General features: G+C 40.2%; 1 protein-coding gene across 6 annotated transcripts in view; it reads right to left on the reverse strand.

The window, feature by feature from the left end:
- RNF214 (ring finger protein 214) overlaps positions 1–25,879 on the reverse strand; it is a 45,597-nt gene that overhangs the window by 16,190 nt on the left and 3,528 nt on the right. For 4 of the 6 annotated variants that reach the window (XR_013967527.1, XR_013967528.1, XM_080815712.1 and 1 more), the window contains exons 3-6: positions 24,799–25,309; positions 24,035–24,094; positions 19,424–19,564; positions 15,637–15,776 (exon numbers count right to left, since the gene is read on the reverse strand). Coding sequence is in view for 4 of the 6 variants with exons in the window: in XM_080815712.1 (XP_080671838.1) it covers positions 15,637–15,776; positions 19,424–19,564; positions 24,035–24,094; positions 24,799–25,309 (852 nt within the window). In the remaining 2 variants the exon portion in view is untranslated. The remainder of the gene's footprint in view (positions 1–15,636; positions 15,777–19,423; positions 19,565–24,034; positions 24,095–24,798; positions 25,310–25,879) is intronic. The other 2 variants (XM_080815713.1, XM_080815714.1) reach the window with 1 other exon arrangement.

Here is a 25,879-nt window from a genome sequence, read left to right on the forward strand (position 1 = left end):
GCAGGCTCCCTGCTAAGCAGAGAGCCTGATGCGGGGCTCGATTCCAGGACCCTGAGATCATGACCTGAGCTGAAAGCAGAGGCTTTAACCCACTGAGTCACCCAGGCGCCCTGCAGGTAAGGATTTTAAAGCATTTACTTTAACTATGGCAAAGGAGAGAAAAAATATGTTCTAAGGAGTGCACAAGTAAGAATTTTCAGCAGAGAAACAGAAACTGTAAAAAAGAAATAAACTGAAATGACTGAACTGAAAAATACAATACTGGAAGTATGGAATTCATTGCATGGGCTTAACAACAGAATAGAAATGATACAAGAGAGAATAAGTGAACTTGAAGATACATCAATAAAAGTTACCCAATATGAGGAACAGTGTAAAAAACATAGTAAAGAAATGAACAGAGCCTCCAAGAACTATAGGACAATATCAAAGCGACGAACACGTGAAAGCAGTCCCAGAAAGAAATGAGGAGATGGGACAGAAAAAAATATATACAAATTATGTCAGAAAATTGCACAAAATTTGATGAAAAACATAACTTTACAGATTAAGAAGCTCAGAAAACCCTAAACAGGAAAAATATGAAGAAAATCACACCTGGGTAGATCAAAGCCACAGTGCTGAAAACGAAAGACAGAAAATCTTAAAAGAAGCCCTAGGAAAAAATGACATAATACATAGAAGAAAACAATAAAGTGAATGGTCACTGACTTCTCACCAGGAAGAATAGAAGCCAGTTTATATTAGAATAACTGCACAGAGATATTCACAAAACAGACAACTCAGCATTAAAAAGGAATGAATACCTAGATCTATTCAAGAATCAATAATTAATAACCTTCCAAAACAAAAAAGCATCAGGCTTAGAGGATTTACTGATAAATACTACCAAACATGTAAGAAAAAAATTGGACCAGGGCACCTGTTGGCTCAGTTGGTGAGCACGACTCTTGATCTCAGGGTAGAGATCTCACTGGGGGCAGAGATTACTTTTTTTTTTTTTTTAAGATTTTATTTATTTGACAGAGAGAGATACAGCAAGAGAGGGAACACAAGTTAGGGGAGAGGGAGAGGGAGAAGAAGGCTTCCCACCGAGCAGGGAGCCTGATGCGGGGCTCGATCCCAGGACCCTGGGATCACGATCCAAGCCGAAGGCAGATGCCCAACAACTGAGCCACCCAGGCACCCCCAGAGATTACTTTAAAAAAAAAAAAAAGTTAAAAAAAAGAAAAAAGAAAAAGCTATACTAATTCTCTACAATCTCCCTCAAAAGACAGAAGCAGAGGGGATACTTCCTAGCTCATTCTATGAGGCCAACATTAACCTAATACCAAAACCAGACAAAGATATTAGAAGAAAACCACACACCAATATCGCTCATGAGGATGCAAAATCCTCAACAAAATGTAAGCAAATCAAATCTAAAAAAATATAAAAAGAATTTAAACCATGACCAAGTGGAATTTATCCTAGGTATGCAAAGCTAGTTCAACATTCAAAAATTAATTAACATAATCTGTCCCACCAGAAGACTAAAAAAGAAAAACCAAAGATCCTATCAAAAAAAGCATTTGATAAAATCCAACATTCATGATAAAAACTCAGTAAACTAGGACGCCTGGGTGGCTCAGTGGGTTAAGCCTCTGCCTTCGGCTCAGGTCATGATCTCAGGGTCCTGGGATCGAGCCCCGCATCGGGCTCTCTGCTCAGCAGGGAGTCTGCTTCCCTTCCTCTCTCTCTGCCTGCCTCTCTGCCTGCTTGTGATCTCGCTCTCTCTGTCAAATAAATAAATAAAATATTAAAAAAAAAAACTCAGTAAACTAGAAATAGAAGGGAATCTTCTCAACCTGATAAAGACTAGCTGCAAAAAAGCCTACAGCTAACATCATACATAATGGTTAGAAACTTGAAGCTTTCCCATTAAGATCAGGTATAAAGCAAGGATGTCCCTCTCACCACTCATCAATATCATACTGGAAGAATGCAATAAGACAAGAAAAGGATATCAAAAATATACAAATTATAAAGGAAAACAAAAACATCTTTGCAGATGACATGATCATTTATATAGGAAATTGTTAAGAATCAAAAACCCTCCTTGAACAAAAAAGAGATTAAAGTAAGGTTGAAGGATACAAGATTCATATATAAAAGTCAACTGCTTTTCTATATACTATCAATGAGCAAATGGAATTTTAAATTAAAAACAAGAGTATCATTTACATTAGCATCCCCCCAAATGAAATACCTAGGTATAAATCCAACAAAATATATAAAAGATCTTTATAAGGAAAACTATAAAACTCTGATGAACAAAAACAAAATAAAAACAGAACTAAATAAATGGAGAGATATTTCACATTCATGAATAGGGAATCAAACATTATCAAGATGTCCATTCTTCTCAATTTGATCTATAGATTCCATGCAATCCCAATCCAAATCTCAGCAAGTTATTTTGTGGATGTCAACAAACTAATTCTAAAGTTTATATGGAAGGCAAAAGACCCAGATCAGCTGCAACAATATTGAAAGAAAAGAACCAATTTGGAGAACTAATGATACCAGACTTCAAGACTTTTTATAAAGTACTTTCTATAGTAATTAAAACAATGTGGTAGTGGCAAAATATCAGACAAACAGATCAATAAAACAGAATAAAGAGTCTATTTCAGATCCTCACAAAAATAGCCAACTAATCTTTGACAAAGGAATGAAGGCCATAAAATGAAGCAAAGAGTTTCTTCAACAAATGGTGCTAGAAGAATTGGACTACCACATGCAAAAATTGAAACTAAATACAGACCTTACACCTTTAACAAAAGTTAACCCGAAATAGATCATAGGCCTAAATGTAAAAAAAAAAACCTGTAAAACTCCTAAGGTAACATAGAAGAAAACCTAGTTGAACTTGGGTGTGGTGATGCCTTCTTAGATACAAACCAAAGATACAATTTGTGAAAGAAGTAACTGACAAAATAGACTTCAAGACTGAGAACGTCTTGGGACACCTGGGTGGTGCAGTCAGTTGAGCACCCAACTCTTAGCTTCGGCTCAGGTCATGATCTCAGGGTTCTAAGATCAAACCTGATGACCAGCTCTGTGCAGAGTCTGCTTAAGTTTCTCTCTGTCTCTCCCTCTCCCCCCTCTCTCAAATAATGAAATCTTTTAATTGAGAACTTCTGTTCTGCAAAAGATAGTATCTAAAGAATTAGAAGACAAACCACAGACTGGGAGAAAATATTTATGATAGATACATCTGATAAAGGATGGTTAAATATACAAAAAACCCCTAATACTCAACAATAAGAAAATAAACCTGATTAAAACATGGGCCAAAGTCCTTAACAGACACCTGACCAAAGAAGACATACAGATGGTAAGTAAGCATATGAAAAGATGTTCCACATCAACTGTCATCAGAAACACGGAAATTAAAACAGCAATGAGATACCACTACACATCTATAAGAATGGCCAAAACTGATAATACCAAATGCTGACAAGGATGTGAGCAACAATAATCCTCATACATTACTGGTGGGAATGCAAAATGGTGCGGCCACTTTGGAAGACAGTTTGGTGATATCTCACAAAACTAATCATACTCTTACCATATGATCCAGCAACCACACTCTTTGTATTTACTGAAAGGAGCTGAATACTTAGGTCTATACAAAATCCACACATGGATGTTTACAGCAGCATGTTTATGTTTATTCATAACTGCCAAAACCTGGAAGCAACTAAGATGTCTGCTGGTAGATGAATGGATTAAAAAAAACTGTGGTACATTCTGACCATGGATTATTATTCAGGACTAAAAATAAATGAGCTACCAAACCATGAAAAGACATGGAGGAACCTCAAATACACATTACTAAGTAAAAAAAGCCAATCTTACAAAACTATATACTGTATGACTCCAACTAATATACCATTCTGGAAGAGGCAAAACTATGGAGACAGTAACCAGATCAGTGGCTCTTGGTAGGGGACAGGTGCAAGGGGGACATGAATAGGTAGTGCACAGGGGATTTTTAGGGCACTGAAAAATACTCTGTATGATATAATGATGGATATACGTCATTATACATTTGCCCGAACCCACAGAATGTGCAAAACCAAGAGTGAACCCTAAGGTAAACTATGGACTTTGGATAGGTTCACCCTTAGTAAAGATGTCCCATTCTGGTGAGTGATGTTGATTAATGGGAGGCTATGCATGTGTGGGGGCAGGGGTATATGAAAAATCTCTGTATGTTCCTCTCAATTTTGTTGTAAACCTAAAACTGCTCTAAAAGAGAAAATCTTAAAAAAAGAAAAGGAATAAACTATTGAGGTATTTCATATCCATGATAACATCAAGGATGAATCCTTAAAATAGGCTGAGTGAAAAAAGCTAGACACAAATTGCTAGAAAAGGTAAATATAATCTATAGTGACAAAGTGTTTACCTGGGAACTAAGGGGAAGAAAGGGCAGCGATGGAGAAGTAACACTAGAGAGTAACGGCTATGTGCTATACTTTGATTGTGTTGGTGCTTACATGCATGATTAGTTTGTAAAAATTCATCTACATGCAACTTAAAATAAGTGCCTTTTATTGAGGTATATTATATCTAAAAATCTTTGATTGTTAAAAATCTAAGGGATAATAACTCCAAGTTTCTACAATTAAGACTCTGAAAAATTCCCAATACCTTATCCAAGAAAATTACAAGTCTAATACAAAATAAGCAGCAGTCATGTAATTTTTACAACAAATGTTGCCAGTGAATTAATGTAACAGATGTGTATTCGGGGAAGGAAAGGCCAAATTAAAATAAAATTCTAAAAAATATTCAAGAATTAATATTCAATTTACATAGTAGGAGAATATACCTAGATTCAACCATATCAATACTTACATTAAATATAAACTGACTAAAGCTTCTAATTAAAAGGCAGCTTGTCGGGGCACCTGGGTGGCTCAGGGGGTTAAGCCTCTGCCTTTGGCTCAGGTTATGGTCTCAGGGTCCTGGGATCGAGCCCCGCATCCGGCTCTCTGCTCAGCCGGGAGCCTGCTTCCTCCTCTCTCTCTGCCTGCCTCTCTGCCTACTTGTGATCTCTCTCTGTGTGTTAAATAAATAAATAAAATCTTAAAAAAAAAAAAAAAGGCAGCTTGTCAGAATAAATCAAAAAGAAAGATCCAATTATACGCTGTCTTTATGACACATAAAAATGCAGACAGGTTGAAGATGAATGATGGAAAAATATACCCCATGTAAAAAATAAGCATAAGAATGAAGCATCTATATTAATATCACATAAAATAAACTTCAACATAAAGAATATGAAAAAGAAACATTTCATAATGATAAAATGGCTAATTCATCAAGAATATGTAACCATCATAAATGTATATGTATCTAACAATATAACTTTGAAATATAAGTAACAAAAATTCACAAAATTAAAAGGAAAAAGAGGAAAGTCTATAATCATAGCGATTCTAACATCACCCCCTCAAGCAACCGATATAATTACATTTTTAAAAATTAAAAAAAAAGTAGAATAATATGCCTCAGTAAGTATAGATAGAAATATCCCTAAAAGATAATAGCAAGTCAAATCCAGCAATATATAAAAACAATAACATATCTTTTCCAAGGGGGTTTATCCCAAGAATGGACAATTGGCTTAACATTCGAAAATAAATCAATATAATTCATCATATTAACAGAATAAAGGAGAAAAACCATTCAATAATTTTAATAGGTGGAGAAAAACTATTTGACAAAACTAAGCACCCACCCAATCATGTTAAAACTCTCGAAAAATTAGAAACTGAAGAGAACGTCCCCAGTATGATAAAGGGCATCATAAAGAACCTATAGCTATTATCCCAATTAACAGTAAAATACTAAACATTTCCCTTTAGGACTAGAAACAAGCTAAGTATGTCTACTCTACCACTTCTAATCAACACTGTACCAGAGGTCCCAGTCAGTGTACTAAAGTTTACAAGAGATAAAAGGCTTAAGATTGGAAAGGAAGAAATAAAACTGTATATTCATAAAAGCTTTAATTGTTTATGTAGAAAATCATAAGGAATCTACAAAACAACTAAAACATTAATATGTAAATTTAGCAAAGTAGTAGATATAAGGTAAATATACAAAATAAATTGTATTTTTACATACTATTAAGAAATGGTTGGGGCACCTGGGTGGCTCAGTGGGTTAAGCCTCTGCCTTGGGCTCAGGTCATGATCTCAGGGTCCTGGGATCGAGCCCCGCATTGGGCTCTCTGCTCAGCAAGGAGTCTGCTTCCCTCCCCTCTCTCTGCCTGCCTCTCTGCCTGCTTGTGATCTCTGTCAAATAAATGAATAAAATCTTAAAAAAAAAAAAAAAAGAAAGAAAGAAATGGTTGGAAATTTTTTTGAAAATTTAATTCTCCTGGGGTGCCTGGGTGGCTCAGTGGGTTAAAGCCTCTGCTTTCGGCTCAGGTCATGATCTCAGGGTCCTGGGATCAAGCCCCACATTGGGCTCTCTGCTCAGCGGGGAGCCTGCTTCCCTTCCTCTCTCTCTCTGCCTGCCTCTCTGCCTACTTGTGATCTCTGTCTGTCAAATAAATAACTAAAAATCTTTAAACTAAAAAAAAAAAGAAAATTTAATTCTCCTTAAATAGTGTCAAAAAACATAAAATACTTAGGAAAAAATTTCTTTAGAAACCTAAAGAGAGCTGTGTAAGACCTTATACTCAAAATTCTGAAATGTTGGTAACATAAGGATCTAAATAAACACATAGATATATATTTATATAGATATATATTTATGGATTGGGGTACTCAGTATTATTAAGATGTCAGTGTTCTCCAAACTGATCTACAGATTCAAAGGAACTATGAACCATCAGTTTTTGTTTTGTTTTTGTAGACACCAGCAGGCTGTTTCTCAAACATATATGGTAGTGCAAATGACCTAAAGATAGTACAAAGTCCAAAGAACCTTGGGAAAAAAAAAGCAGACTTTATATTTTGTGACCATGACTTACTATAAAGCCATAATCATCACAACAGCATGATTTGGCATAAAGATGGACAAATATACTGATGCAATAGAATAGTACTCAGAAATAGACCCACTATTTATACAGATAACTCATAACGTCATTTGGTTTTTGGCAAAGGTGTCAAGCAATCCAATGGGGGAAAAGAATCGTGCTGAGACAACTGGATAGGCACATGAACCTCAAAAAATGAACCTCAACCCCTACTTCTCACCATGCACAAAAATTACCCTGAGATGGATCATAAAGATAAAAGCTATAATGATAAAGCTTCCATAAGAAAACAGACAAGAACACCTTTGCTACTTCAGGGTAGGCCAAGGTTTCTTAGGACAAAGAATGCAATAACTATAAAAGAAAACTTGATAAATTAGACAGCCTTAAAATTAAAACTTCTGTTCGTCAAAAGATACAATTTAAAAATGAGTAGCTAAGTCAGAGAGTGGAAGAACATTTTCACAGAATATATAACTGACTAAGGGCTTTATATTTGCAATAGGCAAAGAACTAAAACAACCAAAAAAAAGGCAGGGTGGCAAAAATCTGAGCGGACACTTCACAAAAACAAACATACGCACAGCCAATAAGCAAATGGAAAAAGTGATCAACATCATTAGTAATGAGGGAAATGCCAAATAAAACCACAATGAAACGCAACCACTTGAAAGGCAAGGATATGAAGCAACCAGAATTCTCATACCTTGTAGGTAGAGTGTAAAATGGTATATCCATTTGGGAAATTGATCTGTCAGTTTCTTTTTTGGGGGTGGGGGGGTGGGTTTTTTTTTTTTAACTTTTTTAAAGGATTTTATTTATTTATTTGACAGATAGAGATCACAAGTAGGCAGAGAGAGAGCGAAGCGGAAGCAGGCTCCCTGCTGAGCAGACAGCCCGATGTGATGCGATGCGGAGCTTGATCCCAGGACGCCGAGACCATGACCTGAGCTGAAGGCAGAGGCTTAACCCACTGAGCCACCCAGGCACCCCATCTGTTAGTTTCTTATAACACTAAACATATAGCTACCCTACAACCTGGTGATTCTACTCCTAGAAATTTACCCAAGAGAAATAAAAGTATATGCTCACACAAAGACATACTTGACTATTCACAGCAGCTCTAGTCATAATAGTCAAAATCTGGAAACTGTTACATGCCTCTCAAACGGGAATGGATAAACTGTGGTATATTAACAAAAGGAATACTACTCGACAATATAGAGACATGAATGAATGTCAGAAGCATTATGCTGAATGAAAGAAGTCCTAGACAAAAGAGTACATATTGCATGATTTCATTTATGTGACACTCTAGAACAAGCAGAGTTAACTTACAGTGAGAAAATCAGAACAGTGGCTGCCTTTGGAAGAAGGGACAAGAAAAGACTGGGAAAGTGTGAAGGGATCATTCGATTTAAGGGTAGTATTCTCTGTATCTTAACGGGGTTTGAATTACACAGGCATTTGACATTGGTCAAAACTCATGGAACACTATACTTAAGATTTATGTATTTAACTGCATATACATTACCAAAAAAAAAAAAGGAAACACAAATACTATTTAACTCTAATTAATGATATGCACATTAACAGATTTAAAGGTGAAGTTACTCGTCACTGCCACTTACTCTGATACACTTCAAAAAGAAAAAAAAGATGGACTGATGAATGGATGGAGGGATGGAAAGATATTCCTAAAACAAATTTAGCAGAAAGTTAATTGTTGAGTCTAGGGGGTGAGTGTTAAGATACAACATTTCCAGCTTCTCCTAGTGTTTAAAAATTTTCATAATAAAATACTGGAGAAAAGTAAATCCAGTAATTTAATTCCTCTGCCTACAAATCCCTGCTGGTTACACTCATTAATTACCAGTGGCCTTTACTCAGACCTGGTTCTCATGTACTTCCCTGCAGTTTCTGACACTGTCACGCACCTCCCCCTTTGAAGCCCTATACTACTATTCTAAGCTGTTTCCTTTTCTTTCTGCCTTCTCTTCCTCTTTGTACTCCCAAACTGTAGGTGTGCCTCAGCGTTCAGAACTGAGCCCTACTCTACCCTTTCTCTCATGGAACACTTTCCGTCTTGTAACTATCACCACCATGCAGTCAACTCCAAACCAAGACAAAGCATTTCTTCTAGTCCAGGGTCCCACTTTCAGTGGCCAACTGAGGATTTTAACTTCTATGTCTCATATCATCACATTATCCTTACCCTCAGAACTTCAAATGGGAATTCCACTCCAATTACTATCAAGGTAGCACACAGTTACCCAGGGTCAATACAGAAGTTAGTTTTGACACCTCCCCCAGCCTTAATCTCTAAAATAATCAAGCATTGATCCCTCCAGAATCCATTTCTTCCTTTTCATTCCACCATCATGAGTCTTATAACAATCCTTAGAAACTCAGTTTATTGTAAGAGTCCCAGCCTCATTCTTTCCCCAGAATTCATCCCGCATATTTCTAAAACATCTCCAATTATGCATCTCCTATTTGTATAACTTCTATGATTCCTTATATCCAAAAGATATTAACACATACTGAGCAGAAAAAGTTAAGTGAGATGTGTTACTTGCTGCAGTAACAGATTTCCAAATATGGACCCCTCCCAAAGAACCAGGCCTGCTGGTGTTCATGCTCAGCCCCCTCCAACACTAAATCTGCGCTGGCCCTGTGACTCATTTTAACCAAAAGAATGCCACAGAAATAGCCCTGTGCCAGTTCCAAGTCTGTGCCTTAGGAAAGCCTAGAAACTTCCACTTTTGTACTCTTGGAAGCTCTGAGCCACCAAGTAAGAAATCTGGCCCCTCTGCTGGAAAGACCACCTGGAGAGGAAAAAGACAATATGGAGAGAGAGAGTGAGAAAAGCCCCAGACTTGTCTGTGGCTCTGCTGGGCCCAGCCTTCCAGGGGTCCCTGCTAAGGCTCCAGAAATATGAATGATGCCATCTTGGATGTTCCAGGCCCAGCCGCCATCCGATCACAGCTACAGGAATGACCCTAGAGGAGAAGAGCAGAACTGTCCATCCGAGACTTAATCAACTCCCCAAACTGTGAAAAATAATAAATTATTTTGTTTTAAGATACTAAGTTATTTTTTTTTTTAAGATTTTATTTGACAGAAAGAGATACAGTGAGAGAAAGAACACAAGCAGGGGGAGTGAGAGAGGGAGAAGCAGACTTCCCACTCAGCAGGGAGCCTGATGTAAGGCTCAATCCCAGGACCCTGGGATCATGACCTGAGCTGAAGGCAGACTTAACGATGGAGCCACCCCAGGTGCCCCAAGATATTAAGTTATTGATGGCTGTTTTACACAGCAACAGATCATCAAAACACTTACTCTCAAGAAACTAACTATATGATGGGGGAGGCATTCAGGTCAACAAAAAGACCATCAGAGGTGTGAGTTAAGACAGAGGTATACTCAGCATGCTAATGCGTACAGAGGAGGGTCATCTAAATGAAACCTTCACGATGTGTGAAAGGGAGGAGATGGGGAGGATCTGGGAAAGCTTTCTAGAGTAGATAATACAGGCTAAGTTTTAAGTGAGTTCACGTAACAATAAGTAAAAACCAGCAGGGTTGTTAAGGGAAGCAGTAAAAGTACAGCTGGGGACATAAGCAGGGACCAGGTAATTGAGGGCCTTCCGTACTACTCTAAAGAGCTAAAACTTTACCCTAAAAGCCATAAAAAACTATGAAAAATTTTCAGCAGGGAAATGACATTATCAGACATGGATGTGAGAAAGATTTCTACGGTAGCAGTGTACTACACGAGTGAGAAGAGAGGCAGAGTGGAGGCATAGAAAGTTTCATAGCCTACCTCAGTGATCTAGGATGAGATCCTGAACTGACAGGGTCAGCATGAACAGGGAGAAGGATAATTTTTTTTTAAAGATTTTATTTATTTACTTAATTTAATTAATTTATTTGACAGAGAGAGAGCACAAGCAGAGAGAACAACAGAGGGAGAACGTGGGGCTCAATCCCAGGACCCTGGGATCATGACCTGAGCCCAAGGCAGCTGCTTAACCGACTGAGCCACCCAGGCACGCCAAGAAAGGGATAATTAATATTAAGAATGTACAGGACTTGGTAAAAGTAGATGCGGTAGAAAGGGCGCTAAGAGAGAAGACTTTAGGATGACTCTTGGTTATTCGGTTTGGACAGAGGGTACATAGTGCTGCCATGTTTGGAGAAATGGTAGAAGCAAGAGTGAACTGAATTCACATACAGGTACAAAGTTTAGACTCAGATACAGGGACCAGAGGAAAGGACGGCTGTGTCTGCTGAGAGCTGAGAAACGGCAAGAGGTTTCACTTAATGGTCTCTATTTTTACAGTGAAATAAAAAGCGAGATCATCTGCGAAGACTAAGGAAAGAAATGGTGGGGAGAGGAAGGTGAGAAAGGGAGGTCAAAGTTTGGGACAGCCCTGCAAGGAAGAGGGAGCCCCGAGGATGCAGGTGATGTCAGCAGACACACAGGTGGAGGGCTGTCTCCAGCAGCACTCAGCAGCCCGGACGTAAGGACAGAGAAGTCAGGTGGCTGACCTGACCCAGGATTGGAGTACTACAGAAGAATGAGAGCAAAGAGAATTGAGGGTAACACCAAGGGGGTAATCCAAGCAGGGGACGTGCACCGAGGCTGGCATGAGGAAGACGTGCTTCCAGGGAGCTGGAAGACTGGTGGGAAATGGAGTGAGGTCACCGAACAAGAAAGAGGACCTGAAGTGGTCAAAGTATAGACTCACTGGGAGCGAGCAGACTGCTAGAAGGAAGGACAGCTAAGGTCACATACAGGATGTTGCAAGAGCCTGGCTCACTGCTCTGCACCCAGGAAATGCTCACCACTTACTGATTGCTAGGCAAGCTGCGAGGGCTTCTCCACAACCAGTTACATAAACCAGCATTTGGTGAAAAATTTCCAAAACAAATCTTCATGCACCCTGTTGATTTCAACTTAGTGCAGATTCTGAAATGACACCTACAGTAATGCTTCCAGGGGTGCCAGGGTGCCTCAGTCAGTTGAACGTCTGACTCTTAGTTTTGGCTCAGGTCATTATCTCCGGGTCCTCAGATCGAGCCCTGTGACAGGCTCTGCACTCAACGTGCAGTCTCTCTGTTCCTCTCTCTCTCTGCTCCTCCCCCTACTCTCTTTCTCTTTCTCTCTCATAAATAAATAAAATCTTTTTTAAAAAATATGTCCAACAATAAGTCCCTCGATGTGCTACTTACCTATCACTCTATCATATGAGTTCATCAGGCAAGCTCAGAACATTTTTTTCCTCAAGATTTTATTTATTTATTTAACAAAGAGAGAGAGAGAGGGAGAGAGAGAACATGAACCTCATGAGCCAGGGCAGTGGTAGAGGGAGAGGGAGAAGCAGGCTTCCCGCTGAGCAGGGAGCCCAGTGCAGGGTTCCACTGCAGGACCCTGAGATCATGACCTGCGCCAAAAGCAGGCGTTTAACCAACTGAGCGCCACAGATGCCCCATGCTCAGAATATTTTTTTTAAAAAGAAGAATCATGCTTAGTATTTCAGTTCCTGCTTTTTGTCCCAAGGTACTTCTATGAATCAACTAATGATGTCTTTTAAAGTGCAGGCTCACCATCTTCCACTGGGGAAGAGCCCTACTTGCTGCTCCCCTTCCTTAGGCCAGCAATACCCCCCGCAAGGATATAAGCTGGGAATTAGGAAGGGACCCACAAAATCAGGACAATGGCCATAACAAAGCTACCAGGTATCCAGGAGAAAATCATCGAATATGTGACTAAACTGAGTATTACTTCCTTGGTTTTGGGGTTTTATTTTTTTGGTTTTTTGTTAACTCAGGGCGTCCTCTTTATAATTATAATTACATTAAAATACATACTATCCTCAAAGAGTACAAAGCACTTAGCAGATTTCTATTAAGTAAATTCACCTTTAATTTTTTTAAATTAATTAATTTAGTTTTGAGAAAGAGAGAGATCAGGGAGTGGGCAGGAGCAGAGGGAGAGGGAAAGAGAATCCAGGCAGCCTCCTTGCTGATCACAGAGCCCGACTCGCTAAGCACAGAGCCGGACTCAGAACTCCAACCTCACGACCCGGAGATCATGACCTGAGCTGAAACCAAGAGTCGGACGCTTAACTGACTGTGCCACCCGGGCGCTCTGTGAATTCACCTTTATATAGCATCAGGGTGAAATTCTCTCCTCCCAGCCGGGGCCACTGCAGTGTGGGCCACTGTCACTCTCATGCAGGCTCTGAGACTTAAGTCTCCTAAGTGGCCCTCTACACTATTCCCGTCTACTTTCCACCCACCAAAGTAATTTATCTAAAATGCAGAACTCCTCCTTTGATACCTCTCCTCACTTAAAATCTTTCAGTATCTCTATCAGGGAAAAACCCAAACTCCTGATACATGAGTCTTTTGTGACAGGCTTCCCACTGCTGTACTGGTCTCATTTCTCCCCACCTCCCTACAGCTCAGGTGCTGTTCTCTCTTGTCTGTAGGCCGCCTGCCTACAATGTCTTTCCCCTATTCTTTGCCCCAGTTCCTCCCTGTACCAACCTCCACCCCTGTAACTCTTTCTTTGAAAGTTACCTGTTTAATCCAGGATCAAACAGAGGATCATGCATTGCATGTGGTGTTCATATTCCCCTTCACCTGTCAGGATTCAATTCTGGAAATCACTTCCTCTGGGAATGCCTCTCTGACTCCCCCCGCCTAGTCTGGGTTCCACGCCCCTTCTACGTGCTCTCATACCACCACTATTATGGTATCATTATACTAGTTTGTAATTATCTATTTGTCATCTCTCCTAGTCAACAAAAAGCTCCATGAGGACCTTCTATTCTCCAGGCCCATATTGTCAGGCTCCCAGTAGACACTCAGTAAGCGCTGGCTGACGGAATGAGAGCTATGAACAGGAAACATGATTGTTATGGCCTGAACTGTGTCCCCTGCAGATTCATGTGTTGAAGCCCTCACCAGCAATTTGACTGTATTTGGAGATAAGGCCTTTAATGAAGTAATTAAAGTTAAATGAGATCATAAGGATCGGGCTCTAATCCAATAGGTCTGGTGTCCTTACACAAAGACGAGAGACGCTGCGATTAAGCACACGGGGAGGAAAGGCCACGTGAGGACAGAGCGTGAAGGCAGCAGTGTATGCTAGCCAAGAAGACAGGCTTCACCAGAAACCAACCCTGTTAGCATCTTAATCTTGGACTTCCAGCCTTTAGAACTGTGAGACAATAAATTACTGTTAAGTCGCCCAGTCTGTGATAACTCTGTGATGGCAGTCTGAGCAGACAAATACAATGACCAAAATCTCTGTGCCCACAGTTACTGTGGATGATGGAATGCAAAACAAAACCCGCATCCCTGCTAGAACAAAGATAAATACAGAAGACCTCTTCCACCTACTTTTGGAAAAGTGAACTCCACATTCCACAGAAAGCATGACAGAAAGTGTCATTCTGATGCTTGTAACACATAAGAAAGCCCAATTGCATCTTCCAGACCACGAGCAGTAAACTGTTAGCATCAATCACCATCTGGGCTTATCCACTCAGACGGCAGAGAAAGTGGTCAGAGATAACATTAAGAGTGTAGGGTACAATCAAAAGGAAATCTTTCACAGAGCCTAGAATTCTCATGGCAGATTCACCTTCCCAGCTACTGCTAAGACTGCTGCTAACGTCTCTGTTTCACCATCCCTCTCCAGCCTGTGAAGACAATGGCAGAGGCCATGCTGTTGGTGGGGGTGGCAGGGTGTCCGATCACTAACATTGCTAGGTATAGCATTATGCTCCTAACACACTCTTCATAATCGCTGACACATGGATCTTCATGGACAACTGACCCACCTTCAAAGCATTATCATTTAATTCTCAACAAAACAGATTGGTCCTTAGGCTCTTTCCCAAACATTCTTTCTCATGCTGACCTTTTACGGTTACCGCCTTTCATACTTGGAAAATGATTCAACCAATGAGCTTGCTACTTTTCCCTCAGAGCTCTGACTCATCAGCAGGCCAAGATTTTCTTGATAAAAGCACATTTTAGAATTTAAATAAAATCATCAGGGTTCACAGTTATTTCGATTTCCATGTTAAGAAACTTGGAAAACTGAGTATCTGACCAAATTCTATGCACACCTTGCTCTTGCTGTAGTACCCAAAAGAGAACAGAGATCCACTGAATAATTCTTTCCAAAGGCTTACTTACAATGTTACTGTTCGAAATTTGTTTTGGTGCTAAATAACATAATCAAAATATTCCCAAAGCCTGAACTTCTAAAAAAAACCACGTTCAAAGCAAGTGAAGCAGGTGTTAGATGCATTTCAAAATCTTGATCATACTTAGGACCCAATAATCACCTGCTATTATTTTCTAGGTATTATTGAATCTGAATTTTTTTTTTTATTGAATCTAACACAAGGTGCTGAAAAAGCTAAAATCATTAGAGGATTTTATTTGTGCACTTGTTTTTCAAATAAAAATTAGACCAAAAGAAACTAGGAACACAAACACGACTGGATGCTATGTACAAATCCACACACGCACACAGGGGTTTTACTCTTGACAGCATCATTTACCTTCTGCCCTTCTCACAAAGCTTCTCGATTTCAGCTTTCAGATCCTGCTCCTTCTGCAAAAACTCCTTCTTTTCTTTCTCTATTTTCTTCTTTGTTTCTTCTCGCTTTATTGTTACATCCTGGATAGCTTTTAGTATCTCCTGAGTCCCCCATAATTATAGTCACACACAAATAAAGAAGGAAATGAATTAGTTCTTTTGGTCTGAAGGTTATTTTCAACAAACACAAATTAACACGTGGACTCTAGTAAATTCAAGCTGAATGGAAGGAATCGGGTTGATGAGTAGCTCTGAAAGCCAGTATTTAGATGTAAGAGAGAAAGTTACAATACAGCAGATTTCAATTCAGCAGGAGCAAAAATTTCTAACAATCACAACTGTTCAAAAATGGAATTTATTGCCTTGAGAAGCAATAACCCTTCCATTACCCATGTTCGGATAAAGGCCGAATGAACACCTGCTAAGAATGCTGAGAAAGACATTCTTATACAGGCTGGGAATTCATTATGTCCAACAAAAATGGTTCTGTTTTGTTTTGTTAAGGTTCTGCTTTCTTATGTGTGAGGAGTTTTTTGGTTCCTTTTGTACTTTAACAAAAATATATGTCTTCGCAGTAAGAAGTGGAATAATAAAAAACTGATAGTTCAGTCACTCCTTAATCCATGCCAATTCCACCCATAATTAATATGTTCACTGTTTTGTAGGACTGCTTTCACATCTTTATTCTCACACAAACACACATATACTTAAATATGTAGTTCTTCACTTTTGTGTTTTTTCCAAATAAGATGATTTTTTTTCTTTTAAAGATTTTATTTATTTACTTGTCAGAGAAAGAGACAGAGAGAGAACACAAGCAGGAGGAGCGGCAGGCAAAGGGAGTAGCACGCTCCCCACGCGGGACTTGATCCCAAGACCCCGGGACCACAATCTAAGCCAAAGGCAGACGCTTAACCAACTGAGCCACCCAGGCTCAGTCAATCACAAGATGATTTTATACACATTATTCTGCACCCTGCTTTTTTTCACTTGATGTGAGCATACTGTCAATACAGATTTAACTGGGGGCACTTGAGTGGCTCAGTTGGTTAAACATATGATTGGTTTCGGCTCGGGTCATGATCTCAGGGCTGTGGGATCGAGCCCCATCAGGCTCCGTGCTCAGTGCGGATGTGCTTGGGATTCTCTCCCTTCTCTCTCTACCGCTCCCCCACTCAAGTGTACTCTCTTTTTCTCAAATAAATAAACAATAAGTAAATCTTAAAAAGTAAAGTAAAATAAATATATAGATTTAACTTAAAAATAGCAGTATATGACATAATATGTATATATACATATATCCAATTTATCTAACCATTCTCTGTACGGAGTCCATCAAGTTGACTCCAGTTTTCTCTAGCTACACAAAATACTGCAATAAATACACTGTATATCTACACTTTCATATAAAAACTTTTATTTCTGTAGAAAAGACTTAATGAAATGATTGCTAGATCATCGTATATTTTAAGTCTTAACTGACAATTCTTAGTAACTTTTTCAAAAATGCTGTAACAATTCATATACAAATGTCTGAAAAGGGTTTATTTTCCTTACTCTTGATAACCTATTTCATTTTTGCCAATCTTTTGAGGGGAGAGAGAGGAATAGTATCTAAGCATTTTAAGAAACATCTTCCCAACTCCCATTCTCTACTGTTTGCACAGTCTGCCTCCTCCAACTAGAATAAGCATTCAGTGCAGAGACTATGTTCCCTTTATTGCTAAATTTGCAGAGACTAGATCAGGAACTCTGAAAATATTTGCTAAATGAATGAATGAATGAATTCCAGTGAGGCCGAGGCTGCGCTTTTTATATATGATCCACTTGCTTTTCTTCTTCTGTATTCTACCATTTATAATTGTTTTAAAGATTTTATTTATGTATTTGAGAGAGAGAGAGAGTGCGTGCAAGCGCATGACCAGAGAGACCAACTCAGGGCTTGATCCCAGGACCCTGAGCTGAAAGCAGATGCTTGACTGGCTAGGCCACCAAGGTACCGCACCATTAATAATTGTTGTAGGGAAAATAATAACACCTTCCCCCAAAATATGTCCACATTCTAATCTAACCTAATCCCTGGGACCTGTGACTATGTTTCTTTCCACGGGAAAAGAGACTGTGCAGATCTGACTAAGGTAAAGACCCAGATGCAGGGAGACAGTCCTGGATCATCTGGGTGGGCCCAATATAATCACACAGGTCTTTCAAGGTGGAGAACCTTTCTCAATTGTGATCTGAGAAAGATGTAACTGGGGAGGAGTGGTCAGACATGCAAATTCGTTGAACCTGAAGATGGAAAAGGGGTTCACAAGTCAAGGAATACAAGCAGCCTCTAGAAGCTGGAAATGTAGGGAGAGGTATTCCCCTCCAGAGTCCCCAGAAAATGAGGCAACCCTGCCAATACTTGGATTTTAGCCCAGTGACTTGTTGGACTTCTGACCTATAGGACTGTGAGATAATAAATTTGTGTTGTGTTCAAGTGGCAAATTGATGGTAATTTGTTACACGAAAAACAGGAAACTATACAATAACCTTTCCTGAGATTTTCTAGAGTACCTGACTTCTACCATGAACTTGTAGGAGACTCAGAACACAGATATGGATACTAAACCCTTTATCAGGGTTACAAATACTTTCCCAATCTACCACTGATCTTCTAATGTTTTTTGTATCATCTGCCATATCAGAAGTTTTAAATTATACATGATTAAATCGATTCACTTTTCTATGGCTTCTGGGTTTTTTACCTGGCTTAAAGTGACCTTTTGCAAGCCAAGGTTTTATAAACATTCTCCTAAATTTCCTTCTAATTTACACTTTTTCCAGTTTTCATACGTAGATTTTTAATCTACTAGAATTATGTTTTTGTTTTTGTTTTTAAAGATTTTATTTGTTTATTTGACAGATAGAGACGGTGAGAGAGGGAACACAAGCAGGGGGAGGTGGAGAGGGAAAAGCAGGCTTCCCGCTGAGCAGGGAGCCTGACGCGGGGCTCGATCCCAGGACCCTGGGATCATGACCTGAGCTGAAGGCAGGCGCTTACAACTGAGCTACCAGGTGCCCCGAGAATTATGTTTTTTAATATAACGTAAGAGTCTAATTACATGGTTTTCCAGGTAACAAATGTCAACAAAATATATTAATTAACTTTTGTCTCTAAACTAAAATAGAAGTGAGAGTTTGGGGGCTCTTGGGTGGCTCAGTCAGCTGAGTGTCCAACTCTTGGTTTCAGCTCCGGTCATGACCTCAGAGTCGTGGGGTCAAGTGTCTCGTTGGGCTCTGCGCTCAATGGGGAGTCTGCCTGAGATTCTCTCCCTATGCCCCTCCAATGGCTCAAGGACATGCACGCTCTCTCTTCCAAATAAATAAAATCAAAACAAAAAATTGAGATTTTGAACAAGATGCCCTCAAAGCTTCCTTTTATCCTTAAAATTCTAACACAACCATTAAAAAGATAAACATTGGGGCGCCTGGGTGGCTCAGTGGGTTAAAGCCGCTGCCTTCGGCTCAGGTCATGATCCCAGCGTCCTGGGATCGAGCCCCGCATCGGGTTCTCTGTTCAGCAGGGAGCCTGCTTCCTCCCTTCTCTCTCTGCCTACTTGTGATCTGTCTGTCAAATAAATAAATAAAATCTTTAAAAAAAAAAAAAAGATAAACATTGCTCTTCCACCAATTCAGAAACAAAATTACAGTCTGGTTAGGGAGTGTAGCCATCCTTATTGACAGATTTAACATAAGCAGGGTACCTGGTGATTCTTCATTTCTTCTTCTCTCCTTTGCTGGAGCTGCTTTAATTGCACTTGGAGCTGATTCTCCACTTGCCTCTGCTTGTCCAGGACCTCCTGGTAACGCTCCTTCAACAGTGTTCTCTCTGTCATCATTTTGTCCTATTTGTAACAGGAGAAGGAAAGTTTAATTCCCAAGTTTAATTGCAAAAAACAGCGGCTGCCTGTTCAAGGCATTGTGCAGAGCTCTAGGCTGCAGGGTCCAGTATTCTAACTACTAGCTATGAGTAGGTATATAAATTTCAATTAATTAAAGTAAGAACATTTTAAAATACGGCCCCTCAGTCACCTGGCCACATTTCCAAGTACTCAGTACTTAGTTCCAAGAATAAATGGCTACCACACTGGACAACACAGAGAAGACATTTCCATCATTACAGGAAACCCTGTTGCACAGCACAGCTCGGGGGAAGGGGTGGCAAGGAATGGCCTGTGGGCCAAATCCAGCCATTGTCTGAATTTTTTTCTTAAGATTTATTTATTCATTTCAGGGAGAGGGGGAGGGAGAGAGAGAGAGAGAGAGCAAGCGCGAGCGAACTTGCGTGCACAAGCAGGTGGAGGGGCCGAGGGAGAGGAAGAAAAGCAGACTCCGTGCTGAGCACAGACCCCACGACCCTGAGTTCACGACCAGAGCCAAAATTAAGAGTCGGAAGTTCAACCAACTGAGCTGCCCAGTGCCCCTATAAATAAATTTTATAGGAAAATAGACACTCCCAATGGCTTATGGGCTGCTTTTATCTTACAATGAGTGGAATGGTTGCAAGAGAACCCACAGAGCCCCAAAGCCTAAGACATTTACCCTCTGACCTTTTACAGAAAAAATTTGCCAATCACTGCTCTAGGGAATAAAAAGGAGGAGGCATTTTATCAGAACAGGAAGAAATGAGTAGGTAAAAACAAAAAAAAAAAACACAAAAAACAGATCACCTATTCAAAACTGCACCCAGAAAAGAGGATTCCTTACTGGCCATTAGCGCTGAACATGGACAGATCCACTAAAGAGGTCCGGGGAACATGATATTCAGACTGGACAAATCAGCAAGCTCTCATACATGAGCACAAGAGTAGAAGAAAGGTTTCTGAGGACCACAGTTCAGCTCTGCCTCCCCATATCCGTAAATCAAGAAAAGTGATGGTTATGTTTCAAAGGGATGCTAAGAGACGGTCAATTTAAAAGACGTTTAGTATAAGGCAGCCCATGTCAAATTTAAACAAAGAGCATTCAACTGAACTTATTCATTAAAAGATTAACAATTTTCAGGCGCCTGGGTGGCTCAGTGGGTTAAGCCGCTGCCTTCGGCTCAGGTCATGACCTCGGGGTCCTGGGATTGAGTCCCACATTGGGCTCTCTGCTCAGTGGGGAGCCTGCTTCCCTCTCTTTCTCTCTGTCTGCCTCTCTGCATACTTGTGATCTCTGTCAAATAAATAAAATCTTTAAAAATAAATAAATAAATAAATAAAAATAAAAGATTAACTATTTTCAAAGAAAAAAACAGGTTTTAGAGGCGAACAAAGGAAAACTTATTACATTATGATAATAAAAACTAAGTTTCAAGATGGGACTTTAGCGGAACACCCAGGTAATGTAGTCGGTTAAGTATCCAACTCTTGGTTTCAGCTCAGGTCACGATCTCAGGGTTGTGAGATCCAGCCCTGCATAGGGCTCTGCTCTCAGCACAGAGCCTGCTTGGGATTCTCTCTCCCTCTCGCTCTGCTCCTCCTCCTTGTGCTCCCTATCTAAAATAGATAAATAAATCTTTAAAAAAAAAAAAAATGGGACTTTAACTCTGTGATAAACTAGTCCTTAGTCCAGGTGCTGAAATGTGACTAGGGCTCCCAGGGACTCTCCAGTCTCATGTCTTTTTTTTTTTTTTTTAAGATTTTATTTATTTATTTGATAGATATCACAAGTAGGCAGAGAGGCAGTCAGAGAGAGAGAGGAAGGGAAGCAGGCTCCTTGCTGAGCAGAGAGCCCAATGTGGGGCTCGATCCCAAGACCCTGGGATCATGACCTGAGCCAAAGGCAGAGGCTTAAACCACTGAACCACCCAGCGCCCTCAGTCTCATGTCTTTATAGGGATTCTGAACCTGGGATCTATGGATGGCCCTCAAGGGTCTCTAAACTCTTTGAAATAGGGGAATGTGGTGGGGAGGATAAATTTTTCTGAGAGGAGAATTAAGTGTTCAAAAGATTACAAAGGAGGACTTTAAACCAAGCAAAAGGTTAAGAACCAACATATGCAACTTGTAGATAAGAGGAATATTTTCTTTCTTCAGCACAGCTCTTTCCCTTTATTTCCTTGTGGTACCTTCTCCGCCCACAATGCTTCTTTAGAGCAACAGAGGCCAGGGGGAAAAACCACCAGTCTCATGGAGAGAAGTCTCAAGGTACATACTGTTAGTACATACAAAAAGATAACTGAAAGGCTATAGAGTAAACTACTTCATCCATTATCATTTCATCTTAACAAGCCAAAGTTACTTGGTTTAATCAGTGTCTAATTGGTTCCAAGGACCAGAAGTTACAATTTCAAATGCAGCCAGTGGGAAATTACCATAAATGCACAAAAAGGGAAACAAAACAGGAGGCAGATTTTTTGTATTGCTACCAAGCTTAACACCTGCCTAGTTCCACTGACTTTTTAAAAGCATGTGGGCCCACGGTGTATGTTAACTAACTAGAATTTAAAGGAAATTTTGAAAAAATAAAATAATATAAAATAAAACAAAATAAAGGCATGTGGGCCATCCCGCTACCCAAAAGAATACAGCCACACAAAACATAACCCTGGGCCTCTTCTGGCCCAATCGCTTGCTAGTTTCCATTCCTGCGTCAGACTGATGCTAAAACTTATTTATAACTTAGTTGCCCCTTGGATTGCTATAGTCATCAGAACCCCACCATACAACTGTGGGGACAAAATAAATACTCTATGTGAAGAGCTTAGAGTAAGTATTAAAGAAAAGGTGAATCCCCACCCCTCCTTCCCTGGGACTTCTCTTCTGGCTTGGTTTTCACCCAGCACATCTCCACCAGCTCGCTTATCTCTAGGATCTTATTACCTGCCTGTTAGGAGTAACTCCAAGTTGCTACCCTGTATTTAAAAACTTTATTCACTTCATCTTGCTAATATACTCCCATAACTTCCTTCTTTCCATCTGCCTCTCAATTTCTTCAACTTGAACAAATACCTGCTTTCTTATCTGGTTGCTATAAGTACTCTCTTTTTTTTTTTCACTCAGTTAACACATATTACCCTAAAAACCTCTTCCTGATGCTAGGGTACCTTTCCCAGCATCATCCTTCCTCTTGAAAATTATACACTTTGATATCCATATTCTTTTTTTTTTTTTTTTAAGATTTTATTTATTTAGGGACACCTGGGTGGCTCAGTTGGTTAAGCAGCTGCCTTCGGCTCAGGTCATGATCCCGGGGTCCTGGGATCGAGTCCCGCATCGGACTCCTTGCTCGGCAGGGAGCCTGCTTTTCTCGCTGCCTCTGCCTGCCTCTCTGCCTGCTTGTGTGTACCCTCTCTCTCTCTCTGGCAAATAAATTAAAAAAAAAAAATCTTAAGATTTTATTTATTTATTTGACAGAGAGAGAGATCACAAGTAGGCAGAGGGGCAGGCAGAGAGAGAGGGGGAAGCAGGCTCCCCGCTGAGCAGAGAGCCCAACGCAGGGCTCGATCCCAGGACCCTGAGACTGTGCCCTGAGCCAAAGGCAGAGACTTAACTCACTGAGCCACCCAGGCGCCCCTGGTATCCATATTCTTGAGGGTGGAAGTTTCTGCCACAAAATACCAGAGGTGGATCAGAGACCATTTTAACAAAGATAAATGTGCAGCTTTCTAGGTTTTAAAAACCAATTACTAGGAATAAAAGGGAAGATACGACTCAACGGTACACCAGAAAAAGACCTGATGGGAGTTTGGCTGAAAGCTCAAAATGCTAAGCAGACTGCCACAGTAAGCCAAGGGAGACTTGAGAAATAGTGTCTGGCAGGATAGACAGAAGGAGAACCCTACTGTGTTGTGACTTCATTATTCTGTATTTGGATTATTGTATTTAGTTCTCAGGATCACATTTTCAAAGCAACATTGATAAGATGGAACGTGTCCAGGTGGAAGAGTCACCAGGGCAAGGGAAGGGCTGGAAAATATATTCGATGAAGAAAAGAAAAATGTTAAAAACGCCAGGGAATGTTTTTTCTGGAAAAATTCATGCTTGAGGAGTAAGAGGAAGAGGGATAAACAAACTTCAAGGATACGCAGGGCCAACAAGTAAAGGAAGATTTGGATTTAGTCTACACAGCTCAGGATAGCACTCTAAATATGACAGGGGCTATCCTCAGAACAAGATGTAACAATAAGAGCTCTTTGTCAAACACAACAGGCTGCTTTACGAGTAGTAAGCTTCCCATCTCTGGGAGTGATCAAGTAGAAAGAAGTTAGCTGACCATCTGTTAGGGATTTGAAAAGGAGATTCCTGCACCTTTTCCAGCTGAGATGGTATGACTCTAGATAGTCTGAGTGAATGATCTTGTATATTCACTGTGACAGTTTAAGTACTCACCAGATTCTTTTCAATATCTTGATCCGTGTTTACCTCTGAATCGGCCGTCTTAAAGTCAGTCTATAAAGAAAGAAGCAATTATATTCAGGATTGTTCAGAGACGTTTTAAAAGGCAGAACTGCTCTTTAGTAATTTTACCTAGAAATCTGTCACAAGTAACTAAGCAGCTAAATTTTGCATTCCCTTAGTGGCTTCTTAAAAAGGGAAGAACTATAGGTCTGGCAAATAGGAGCTGGCTTGTATATTGCATTGAACATTCATCCCACAAAAGAACCTGAACGAGACCCAAGAACTGACAGAGAGACAGCCTCAAGTGTGAAGTAAGAATTTCGCCCCCTACTGCCTATTGTGCCCATCTTTCCTCCTATAACAAAGCACACCAAGCACTAGGAGGCAGGATCCACTGTACTTCTTAAGATGTAGGTCAGAGAATTAACAAGGATTCCTCCTGCAAGGACAAAGATGGGAAATATGAATGCTAATGACCTACACTCATCCATTAGTCAGTGAAAGAGATTATACGTAGGTCATAAAGTTTCTCGGCGCCACGATAGGACCCTGGCTCCTGGCTTTATTATTTATTGAACACCAGAAGGATGACATCACATAGCACCGCACGAAAATCATACGGTAGCTGCCAATAAAAAAATGGGACAGAGTAGTTCTCCACCACCTACGAAGAAAAAAGTCTCCTACCCTCGATAAATATATAAATACATAAATAGCCCAAATTCCACGTTAGTAGTAGAAACTTGATACTTGACCTGTACAGCAATGTTTTGAGAAAGCTTCAGGGAAGAGCTATCCTGATCATCATCCTGATCCACTCTGACTCCTTCAACCCCATTTGCTGGAGGCACCACAGGTCGGAAATCCAAGCCTGTGTCCCTGCTACCTTCCTTTAGGATGGAGGCTGGTGGGGATTTCTCTTCAGAACAATTCCCGGAGGCAAGCTGCTTTGTATGGCCCCCTGCCTTAAGAGACCGAGTGACAGGATGGAGGCTCTCCCGGAGGCATGTGTCCCCCTCCTCTCCTGCTGTGTCGGCCACGTCCTTCAAATCAGACTGAGACCCACCGCCAGAAAGACAAAGGGCTGTGGCTAGCAAGTTTTCTCCTAAAACCGCCCGGTGCGCTGCTGAAGTGTCACCTGCTGATGAACCAGGATTCTGCTCTGGGTGTTCCAAATGGACATTTCTGTTATTCTCCTTGGTTATCGTTTGGCTACTTACACTCGACAGAGGCGAGTTCTTGTGCTTCTGTGCAGGGTCTTTGGGGCTATCAAAAACACAAGATAAAAATTTTCTCTTTTCACCCAATCTTAAGGAAGATTAAAGACATAATATCTTTAACATAACGACTATTAAGAACAAAACCAGACTACATAAACCCCTCAAATTATCAGAATGACGTGGAACTTGGTCTTTGTCCAGCTATTTTGACCCATATGCAGGGAGTGGAGCCTGATGGTTAGAAGCTGGGTGCTGGAGACAGACGTTTCCTGTCGGGTGACCGTAAATAAACACAATAAATGACCCCAAAGAGCCTCAGATTTGTGAGGCCCAATTTGAATACTTTTGGGGAATGTTAATGAAACAGCCTACTGCTCATTAAGAGTTTTTCATTTAGTGAGCTGTACTGACTTGGTTACACGTCATGTTCTAATAAAAAAATATTAATTTAGAAAAAATGTTTTTATTCCACTCTCACATTTCATAAAAATAATTTTCATTCAAATCCTTCACACAGATCTTTGGCCAGAACCACCTTTCCGGTTCCTTGACAGTTTCCCAGAGCACAGGATCCTCACTTGAGGTTGTCTGACGTACAGACACTGAATCCAAAACT

The sequence above is a fragment of the Martes martes genome, assembly GCF_963455335.1.
Source record: "Martes martes genome assembly, chromosome: 10".
Taxonomy (NCBI): domain Eukaryota; kingdom Metazoa; phylum Chordata; class Mammalia; order Carnivora; family Mustelidae; genus Martes; species Martes martes.